This window comes from Gregarina niphandrodes, assembly GCF_000223845.1.
Source record: "Gregarina niphandrodes unplaced genomic scaffold scaffold00004, whole genome shotgun sequence".
NCBI classification, from domain to species: Eukaryota; Apicomplexa; class Conoidasida; order Eugregarinorida; family Gregarinidae; genus Gregarina; species Gregarina niphandrodes.
Window position 1 is genome coordinate 434,339 of NW_011645775.1, and position 10,236 is coordinate 444,574.

The following is a 10,236-nucleotide window of genomic DNA, read 5'->3' on the forward strand; positions in this document are numbered from 1 at the left end:
TGACAATTTTGACAAGAAGGATTTGCGGTAGCGCCGGTTCAAATCGTAGATTGAGGAGGAAGTCGGCATGTGTTTCCGTGTACGAAGGTAGTCGTCCGAATATGGCGGATATTTCTACGTGCGCAGCCCGGCCTTGGAGGTGCCTCGTCGAGAGAAGCCATCTGGTGGCGCCCCCACGAACTTTGTGTCCAGGCAGCTCTTACCTTCCGATAGGCCTTACAGATGATTCCAATACAAGTCCTAGCGACATTCTCCACGTGGATAGTCGCTCCTGCCGTCGTCACGGTCCGACCACACACATGATTCCACACACATGATTGTTAGCGTCAGGATGCCCATTAACAAGATGGACCTCTCCCTTAATAATCCGCTAACCACTTGCCGACCCGTTAAATACCCCTTATTGAGCTGTTGTGTTTTCGGCACGAACTGTATTTAAAAAATATTGGCAAATTTGATGTGGGGTGCCAAGTCAAGTTCAAGTCCAATTCTTCAAGAATTCCTCGTGGCGATTGGTGCTGTGATTCCGGGTCTTTCTTCTTTAGAGGAGATGAGTGAGTCGCAACAGGATCTCGTGGACCTTTATGGCAAAATGAGAGAGGTTGTGTCGTCGGAATATGGAGAGGATCAAGTCATGCGTGTGGCCCTATCATGGAAAGGGAACCCATGGGAAGACTCGGTTCAAACGAATTGGTTGAAGGAAGTGATCGATCCCCCAGAGGCCATATTGAAGAATCTTGATATGAGGGATGATTATCGTGAGTGGGATTTAGAATCGAGTCAAATTCGAGCACTTATGGATCTGTGGCTGCCGTGGGTGCCGTTTCATGTAGGAGTGGAGAACTTCATACGCATGACTCAAGCAGTCGAAGGGTCAACAACACGAACAAGCGCTGATGTTCAGTTGGATGATGGCACGATCGTGTCTGTCAAGCCTTACAAACACGTTGAGCACCCGTGGTGGAGGGATGATGCTAAGTCACTGGCTTGGAGGGTCACGACCCCCAACAATATACAGTACCACTCAAGCTCGCGGCTAAGTCGGTTCACTGAGAACGATGAACATGACGAGACGAATGATGACAGTCGTCATATGCGAACGTCTGTATGCCTGGATGAGGTGGAATGGCTGCACTCCATTTTGGGCTCATACAGGTACGAGCAGTTCGCAAACCGGTTCCTGCGCCTCATCATCGACCACGGATGTTCGGGGTTCTTCACCGACGGTCACGCATTCAATCTTGTTCAAGGTAGCCAAGGTCTCCAATGGCAGACGGACATCTGGATCCAGGAGGGTGACGCACAATGGCCGGGACGCATGCAACGGGATGCTCTTGACGTTCTTAGGACCGCCTTCAACGGCGGCCCACTGTAGCATCACATGGTCCGAGTTTTATCAACGCGTTATCTTCATCTCGCTCGAACCTACTCATCTCGAACTTGCTCGTGTTTGCTATCGTGGCGGATAAAGGAAAGGGTTCCAGAGATGGACAGACACGGCACAGGGGGGGGACAAGATAAATTTGGTGTAACTCGGTACGGTCGAGCTACCGGTGCCCTCGGGGACCGGGATGAGACCCAATGGAGATAGCACGTGCGGAAGGGACGGCTCGCGTAAGAAGGCACCGAGTCGCATGGTCTATTCCCACCAGGGCATTCACGCCGCTTACGTAGACGGGGCCGACGTGGACCAGGGCTAACGCGGTTGAGACTTGGAGCAGCCCACCATTGTAGAATGCCCCGCACTTGCCAACTCCCAGATGGTCCATAGTGGAGTGTGGTTGCTGCCCGTACCCTGCTTATTTGTCGATATGTTCGTCATCTCGCCATCCTCCGGCATCTCGCCATCCTCCGGCTATGTGGACAAGTTCTCTAAATAAAAGCTCGATAGTGAAGTTATAATTTACTCAGCGGGAGTGCGAGTGCCCACCTGAGGACTTTTCCGGTGGACTCGCTCGAACAACGGAGCGGTCGTAGTTGATAGCGAGGGAAGAAGGCACAGGTAGGTATCTGCCCAGGAAACCCTTTTCGGTGCTCCTATGATCCGACTTTGACGAAGGGTTGCCACCCTTCCAAGGACGTGTATGTGCCGTTTGAAGGTGAAGGGCCCACGAAGGCAGCACGGCTAAGCTGACCAGACGGTAGCCATGATGGCACTCGGGAGACAGCCAGGTACACACCCTTCTGGGCTGTCACAGATTCGAACAGTTCCCGACCCGCCCCCTACTCGTGGACTTCGGATGTTGCGGGGTCTTTCGCGACGGACGCGCTTTCAAACCCGTCCAAAACAACGAGGGCCTCCAATGGCGGGTGGGTGGGGTTGACATGACCGGTTCCGGTACCAGCCGTGCCCGGCACCGCCCAGGCGCCGGTGCGGCACCACCCAGCCGGAAAGGCACCGACTGGAAAGGCACCCGCTGCACCAGTGCGAAAAACGATGAGTGTAGTCGCACACACAGAACTTAGACGAATACTTAAATGAACCATCTAACTCCGGCCTTATTTCTATTCCAAAAACGGATTTTTTTGGACAATTTTTGGGGGCATTATTATGAGGTGCGTCACTGGAGAGTCAAGGTACATTCCGGGAGTTGTTGGAGCGCTTGTGGCGATGGGTGACACCCTTTCCGATGTGGCTGGCCACCCGCCCGGTGTGATGGATGAGGAACTCCAGCAGGAACTGTTACAAAGATGTTCGGGAATGAAGAAGGAGATACTGGCGAGAGTGAAGAATGCGAAGTTGGAACCTGCGGAACTGGAGTTTATGACGCTGGCATGGCTGGCTACCCCGTGGGAAGATTCCCGATTTGACGATTGGTTGAACGAAACGTTGGGGTTGACGCCGATGGCGAAATCCTCTAGCAATTCTCCTGCCGCGACCGAGACAACGAACTATTTGGTAGTGTGGGTGCCGCCGGTGAGGGAGAGCGCAGTGAACGTCGTGCATATGGTGGGAACATTTTATGTTGGACTACAAGAAGCCAGCGCGCAGGTTCAGTTGGCGGATGGCACGATCGTGACTGTCAGGCCCTATAACTGGATTAAGCACCGGAGGTGGAGAAATGACAGGAAGTTGGCTTGGCGGGTGACCGCCCCCAACGGCACTCAGTACCATTCGAGCGCCCGGTCGAAACCAACCAAGCCTTGGGAGCTGCCACCCTCGGTCGAAGACGGATACTACACTCTACTAGGCATAAATGTCCACAGGCATAAGCGGCTGTTGCGCATTCTGGGCCCGTCCAGATACAAGGAATTTGTGGACCGCTTCCTGCGCCTGTGCGTCGACTACGGAAGATGTTCAGGGGTCTTAGATGACGGACGCCCCTTCCGCCTTGTCCAAAGCAGCGGAGACCGCTACCTCTGGCAAATAGCCGGGTTAGTCATAGATCCGGCAGTGGGCGAGAATTCCCTCGACCGCCTCTTCGGAGCAATGCCAACCGAACAAGACAGACGCAGTATTTGCAGAGTTCTCTCCTGCAGTTCTTGACCATGGACCTGTGGGGTTATTAACCCCACACACAAATGTCATCTAATGCCACGAGCTCACCTCCCGAACTCTCGCAGAGAAAAGAGTTATCAGGGAGGCAGCTTCTCACCAGCGGGAGACCATGCTATTAGGGAGGGTACCTGCTTTTAGAACTTTGTGCACCAGGAGACTGACTGACTCAGATTCGCTGGGTGGTGTGTGCTGGGGGACGGCCTGCTAACGTTGAGCTCATCATCCGAATCACAGAACGGGGCATCGTGTCCGTGTCGTGTCGCCACGTTACCCTCTCTCTCTTAATACTGAATTGCCAGCCCGTAATTGAGCTGCTGTGTCTCGTTATGCTGTGTCTCGTTACTGGGGTATACGGGTCGTTTCACCGTCGTTTCCTATTCTCTAATTGTACAACAACTTTATGCTCCGCGTGTCGAGTTCGCCTTGCTGCCTAGGCGGCATCCAGCAATCCAGAATCGTTCATTTGTAACCATCCTAAGGTCCATGGCTGGACTGGCTCGATTCTACTCTGGATAATTCCCCCCCCTTGACAAATTGCGGGCTACTAGGGCGGTGGAAGGACCGTTACGGCACGCACCGCCAGCTGATGGACCGCCAGTTGATGGACCACCACCCGCGGCATGACGAAGCCACGCAGCACGACCATATAAGAACCCCTTGCGGCCATTGGCCTGGGTCGACGAACCAAAAGCAGTCTAACAAGACATCCGCCAGCAGGCATGTCATAGTTAGAAGAGCACGCGAACACGACGATGTCCGCCACTCAATCAGCAAGAGCCAGCGGGGCCATGACCCAAGGCAGAAGCGGACGCCGAAGGTCACCATTGTGGGTGCCTGTTCTGGTTTGCCCCACTAGCTCTCGTGAACTACCTAGCTCTGGTCTGGTCCGCGGCCGCTACCGTCCTTGGTTCGTATACAGTCCTCAAAAACAGTCCGCCAAGGCATAACAGAACGTGAAGCATTTTGGGGGTGAGTTTGGTCAAAAATTTATGAGGTGTGCCAGTGCAGAGTCGAGTCGCTTTCCGGGAGGTGTTGGAGCGGTTGTGGCGGTGAGTGACATTATCTCTGGTGTGGGTTCCGGTGTGCCAGAGGAGATGATCGAAGGGGAGGAATTTAAGACGCGGTGTAGCAACATGAAGGATGCGATTGAGTCGCTACGAGTGAAAGAGAATGTGAAGGAGGCTGATGACGAAATCTCGTTTATGACGGTGGCATGGATGACTAACCCGTGGAGCAGCTCCCGTCGAGAGGATTGGTTGAATGATGCATTCGGACAATTTCCGTTGAGGAATAGGAGGAAGTCAGACTACTTTGTTGGTGCTGACAAGGTCGAGCCACAGGGCTTTATGGAACTGTGGATGCCGTGGGCGTGGGAAACCAAGGACAATTTCAAGCTGATGACCTCAACTGCGTATTATGGGATACAGAACGCCAGTGCCGACGTTCAGTTGGAAGATGGCACAGTCGTAGCTCTCAAACCCTACAATTCCATTAGTAACGGGGGTAAGACGGTTCGGCACAAGGCGTGGCGAAGTCACAAAGGGTTGGCTTGGCGAGTGACCTCCCCCAGCGGCACACAGTATCATTCGAGCGCGCGGCGGAAGCGGACGAAGACTCCGAAACTGCCTCCTCAGAATCCGCCCAGTGGGCACTTCCGTCTGGTGCCTGTGAAAGTTCACAGGTGTCAGCGACTGTTTCAAATTCTGGGCCCGTACAGATTCAAACAGTTGGTAGACCGGTTCCTACTACTCTGCGTCGACTTCGGAAGATGTTCCGGAGTTTTAGACGACGGACGCAAGTTCGACCTCATCCCAACTAAAAAAGGCTTCCTGTGGCAGATAGATGGAAACGTTATACATCCTCATAGTGCTGCTGCACAGTCATAGTGCTGCATAATCATGCATGCCCCCCAACCTTCTCTGTCTGGCCAAGCTGTTATGGATGGCCCCGCAGTCAAGGTTTGCAGTCAAGGTTGTTTTTTTAAAGCATTTAAAGGCAGAAACGAAAGTGCCCGCCGATGATATCTTCAACTCACAAAAGTCCCCGTTCCAGCATCCGGTGGCTAACCACTGCTCCATTATGGACAGTTAATGTGAGGGTTAGTTGACTCGAACGAGAGGGGAGGGGGAGAGGTACAAATGCCGGTGATGCCGATTACAATATTAGTAATTACTGCCAGAGCAAGGATCGGGAGCGATCACCTCTGCGTCACATTATTTAGGGTGGTGCTGAGTCGTGGAGTTTCGTCGCAGGCACGTCACGATTCGGACGATGAAGAACCGGTCGGTTCTGTGCAGCACCGCTGCCGCTTAACAGAACTCTTGAAGGAAGCGGTGGATCCGGCGCCCGAGATGGTATTTGAGATAAGGGAAAACGAGGACCTAGCAGCGGCCTCCCTGCCGGAGAAGAACGTTAAGTTCAGAGAAGAATACTGCAAGACGTATCTTGACCTCGTCCAAGAGTGCGGAACTTCTGGGAGTGTGGTTGCTACCTTTGCTGGTCGACTGGGGAACAGAGAACGCCGAACGCGGTGTTGGATGTAGTGGAGCCAACCACCACAGCAGTTCAATTGGAGGATGGCGCTGTCGTGGCTGTGAAGCCCTACCGCCAGCGAGGCCAACGCTGGTCGCTGAAGATATCTGACCACTGTGGACACCGTGGCCTGGTGTCAGTGCGGCTGGACGAGTTGGAATGGTTGCATGTCCTTCTGAGCGCGTGCAGGTTCGAGCAGTTCGTAGGCTTTATCGACCACGGGTTTTTGGGGGTCCTTGACGACGAACGCACTTTCAAACTTATCCACGGCAGATAGGTAGAATCAAGTGCCTGTTACCGTGTTTTCGCGTGTGACATGTAGCCGACCGTTTTTTCGGTGCTGTTTGGATAGATGCTCTACATCGGTTCGATTTTCATCAGTGCTGCTTTCATCTCGATCTTGGTCATCTCATAAATGGTGGCTAAACAAATGAAATGTATCAAGGGAAGGGCTCGACATACGGTCACGATGGAACTTACGATACCCGTCCATTATTAGTCTTTGGCAGTGATTTGAAATATTGTCGAATAGCGCTTGCTGTTCAGGTGTTAAAAGCTCTCGTTTTCTGAAGCCTTTCTGGCGCTGTGCCTGTGCAGGACGTATCTTTCGAATTAGATCAGTGGGAGTTTGAGATTCGTTATCTAGAAGAGTATGCAGAGCACGTAGTGACTCGCTCTTGCTACCTGACACCAATTGTTTCTGCTCTTGCCTTTCGGCCTCCCTCTGTTTAGCGTTCAGCAACTTCTCGATCTTAGCAGAGTCCAGCTGCTCGTCAGCTAGCTCGCGCAGCCAAGGATCTCTCTCCTTCGCCTCCTTGTCCCGTTCCTCCAATTCTTCTCCAAGGTCCCATTCCTCTCCGGGGGCCCGAACCCTCTCCGAGTCCGGGTCCTTCTCCGAGTCCGGATCCCTCTCCGAGTCCGGATCCCTCTCCGAGTCCGGATCCCCCTCCCGTTCCCCCTGCGGGTCCCCTTCCTCGTCTGAAGCCCCATCAGCGTCACTTCCTGCCGACAGTTCAGCAAGCCTTTCGTCCCGCCGGAATGCGTCCCGTCGGAATGCGTCCCGTCGGAATGCGTCCCGTCGGAATCGCTCCTGGAAAGATCTGTTGTGCGACAAAAGACCCTGGTCGTAAGAATTCCCGTCCTTTGGACCATCATTGAGTAGCGGTCGTTTCCTTGGCCCAACTTGCGCGTTGCTCCTCCCACTGGTGCTCTGATTCCTCGCTCCGTCGGACGAACTTCTTGCAAGCAAGCCACCGGCCGACAAATAGGGGCTTGGCAAGCCACCGTCTGGTGAGCCGTCGTTGTCGCTGGCCATGTCTACGACGTCCTGTCGAAGCTTCGCCGCCCGCTGGCGCCTCAGCTGCTTCACCTGCCGAATGTAACCGGGGTCGTCCATTGTTTCCCCAAAAAAGGAGTGGACCTCATTCTGTTGACTTCATTCGGTTGGGTCTCATAGGCCCGGGCCTGCTAGGTTCTGGCCTCGGTCCTGGCTGCCTGGTCTTTGGCTGCCTGGGTTTTCGCTGTTTGGTTGGGCCTGACTAACATTTATGGAGCGGGTCGAATGCCTGCCGGGTTTCCAATTCATGGACACACAGCTTATAAGTACTTACCACAGCCGCCGTGCCCGCGGAAGAGCCGCCGGCAGAAGACAAGGAAGACGCCGTAGACGGCCGGGAAACTGGGTAGTTTACTTCGTTCGGATCGAGCTTAGTGCGCGACGTCTTTGTTCCGGGCTCAAGCCTTACGGACGGCCCTTTTCTGAATACGTCGGCAACTGACAAATCAATTTGTCTACTGTCACTTTGGTCTGACGCTGCAGACGAAGTGCGGAAGTCACTCCCGTACCCACTGGACGAGGAGCTGCAGTCATCGTCACTAATGTCCGGTAGCCTCATTCCATTGGGCAGAGGGACGTTGCTGCAGGCTCCGGGCAACGGGACGTTGTTGCAAGCTCCGGGACCATCCAAACTACAGAAAATTGTCTTACCATCATCCAAGCACTGACTGCTGCACTGACTGCTGGATGAGTTATTAACTATACTACTTACTCGACAAACTTGGATCCCCTCCTCTGGCTTCCTGTCTTGAACTGGCTTTCGCTCTTGAATTGACTCGCTTTCTTGAACTGACTTTCGCTCTTGAACTGACTCTCGCTCTTGAACTGATCTTCGCTCTTGAACTGACCTTCGCTCTTCAAGTGGCTCGTGCTCTACGATATTACTAAAGCGGACACGTGAAGGGTCCATCGACAAACGACGGGTCCTACCTGTAACAGACCTCAAAGAGGAGCGCCCGAGCAAGTCTCCGGAGCTGGCTGAGTTCTTGTTACTCAACAGGCACCACCCGTCTGAGGTAGCCGGACTTGTGATTTCCAGACTTTCTGAGGGTGGACGAGCCGCTTGCGGCCTCGTCGAATGTCCGATTGTCGCACCGTGGAATATCTGGGGCGACCTACGGGCTACATGTGCTTGACTACGGAAGTGCTTATCGAGCTGGAGCGGGGAGAGGGGCCAGTCAAGCTCTTCGACAGTTCTCGACAGAGAGGAGGAAGAATACTGATTCTTTGGGGCGTGCGCAGCGGCCGGCATCGAGGCCCTGCGGTCTCGGGGGTGGGATATCTCGCTGCGGTCGCTGGCGGGAACGTCGCCGGGCGGCTTGTAGCGGGCATATGGACCTGGAGAACAAGTCCCCGCCACGTCAACCCCCAGTATCTTCCTCGTTAACATTTTCGTCTCCCGGAAGACCTTCTTTCCTCGCAACTCAATGGGTACCGACGCGTATTCTGCCGGCAGTCGCTGGACCAACAAATCGTGCCAAAGCTTCTCCAGCTGGTCCAAGTTTATCACCAATTTGCGGCCTGCTTCCTGAGCTGTTCTGTTTCTCGAGGCGCGCCCCATGGACCCTTCGTGCCGCGAAACGGAGCTAGAACCCCACAACAGGCGGTTGCTTAGCAAGCTGTGGTGCACTGGCCGAGCGGCGACATGTAGCGCACTCATGTCCGTATTTGCCGCACACGTGTTTGAGAGCGCGCTTTTCGGTGCACTGCTGGAATCGGCTGCGATTACGTGGTCCTGGAAGAGCGTGGGGTGTTGGAAGTGGGAAGCATCTTCTGCGCCGCCCTGGGTAGGCTCGTAGTGCCAGAGTAGTTCAGAGTCAGATCTGATGCCAGGGGAGACGTTGATCTCGTAGCAGCAGCTCAAATAATCACGAAATAGCAAGCGGCTGACGCAGCACGAGGTGACTCTCCACATATTAAAATGTGCACCATCCCATGTTCGGGTGGACGAACAAAGTTGTCCTGAATGTCCCCGTGATCAGTTTGCTCGTCGTCATCATTTACATAGGCTGCGGCTATGTAATGGTAAGGTCAACTTCCCCTCGTGTTTCTATGCCCACTACCTACCCATCCGCTACGACTATCTTTCGCGGGTTTACTCACATGTGGGGAGCTTTTCATAGTGCACCCCTTTCATGATTTTGCCCTATAAGTTGCATGGTTTGCCCTTGTAGACCCATATCTTTCGTTTGCTCCAAACAGACCGGCCAGCTGGTCCGAAAATTCTGCGTTGGGAGAAGCGTGGTTATTGGCATCTCGGCGTGTTCTCTGTATTGTCATTGCTCTTTCTATATTGCCTGACGCGAGCATTTTTGATGGACCCAGGACCCGTGCAACTGACGGCAAGCGGCAAGGTGGTTGAGACAGAGTTGAAGGAGTCCAAGAAGAGTGGCAGCGTCCGTTTTTGCAAGTGGTGCCACAGAATCAAACCTGATCGGGCACACCATTGCAGCCGCTGTAAAAAGTGTGTGCTTCGGATGGACCACCATTGTCCCTGGATCAACAACTGTGTTGGCCATTCTAATTACAAGTATTTCTTCTTGGCCATATTATACGGCTTCCTGGATTGTGTTTGGGTGGGAATTAGCTCTACGGATACCCTCATCTTTTACCATCGTGCTCAGACCGGAGTATTGCGGCTCTCCCGAATTTGGATGTTCACCGCCATGTATTTTCTTGACTGTGTCATGGGCTGTCTCCTCTCCTTCTATCTCACCTTTCTACTCATCAACGCCGGACACAATCAGACCACGCTCGAGTTCTGCGAAAAGAGCTCTAAAGCACGTATCGGCTCGTCCGTTAACTGGGATGTAGGCTGGTACCGCAACCTCCAACAAGTCCTCGGACCCACACCTCTCGTCTGGCTACT

General features: G+C 53.7%; 6 protein-coding genes across 6 annotated transcripts; 4 read left to right on the forward strand and 2 right to left on the reverse strand.

Annotated features, from left to right (window-relative positions):
- Positions 1-457: 457 nt before the first annotated feature.
- GNI_034740 (hypothetical protein) lies at positions 458-1,375 on the forward strand (the record flags this gene model as incomplete). Its single annotated transcript, XM_011130945.1, has 1 exon — positions 458-1,375. The coding sequence occupies one exon, from the start codon at positions 458-460 to the stop codon at positions 1,373-1,375; it is 918 nt and encodes a 305-aa protein (XP_011129247.1).
- A 1,176-nt stretch (positions 1,376-2,551) lies between these two features.
- On the forward strand, positions 2,552-3,487 carry GNI_034750 (hypothetical protein; the record flags this gene model as incomplete). Its single annotated transcript, XM_011130946.1, has 1 exon — positions 2,552-3,487. The coding sequence occupies one exon, from the start codon at positions 2,552-2,554 to the stop codon at positions 3,485-3,487; it is 936 nt and encodes a 311-aa protein (XP_011129248.1).
- A 1,001-nt stretch (positions 3,488-4,488) lies between these two features.
- GNI_034760 (hypothetical protein) lies at positions 4,489-5,385 on the forward strand (the record flags this gene model as incomplete). The annotated part of the gene is made up of 1 exon (XM_011130947.1): positions 4,489-5,385. One exon carries the CDS (start codon positions 4,489-4,491, stop codon positions 5,383-5,385), a length of 897 nt encoding a protein of 298 aa, XP_011129249.1.
- A 252-nt stretch (positions 5,386-5,637) lies between these two features.
- Positions 5,638-6,308, forward strand: GNI_034770 (hypothetical protein; the record flags this gene model as incomplete). The annotated part of the gene is made up of 2 exons (XM_011130948.1): positions 5,638-5,977; positions 6,043-6,308. 2 exons carry the CDS (start codon positions 5,638-5,640, stop codon positions 6,306-6,308), a joined length of 606 nt encoding a protein of 201 aa, XP_011129250.1.
- Positions 6,309-6,388: 80 nt separating this feature from the next.
- On the reverse strand, positions 6,389-7,427 carry GNI_034780 (hypothetical protein; the record flags this gene model as incomplete). Its single annotated transcript, XM_011130949.1, has 2 exons — positions 6,389-6,453; positions 6,512-7,427. The coding sequence occupies 2 exons, from the start codon at positions 7,425-7,427 to the stop codon at positions 6,389-6,391; spliced, it is 981 nt and encodes a 326-aa protein (XP_011129251.1).
- A 142-nt stretch (positions 7,428-7,569) lies between these two features.
- On the reverse strand, positions 7,570-9,282 carry GNI_034790 (hypothetical protein; the record flags this gene model as incomplete). Its single annotated transcript, XM_011130950.1, has 1 exon — positions 7,570-9,282. One exon carries the CDS (start codon positions 9,280-9,282, stop codon positions 7,570-7,572), a length of 1,713 nt encoding a protein of 570 aa, XP_011129252.1.
- Between the last annotated feature and the right edge of the window lie 954 nt (positions 9,283-10,236).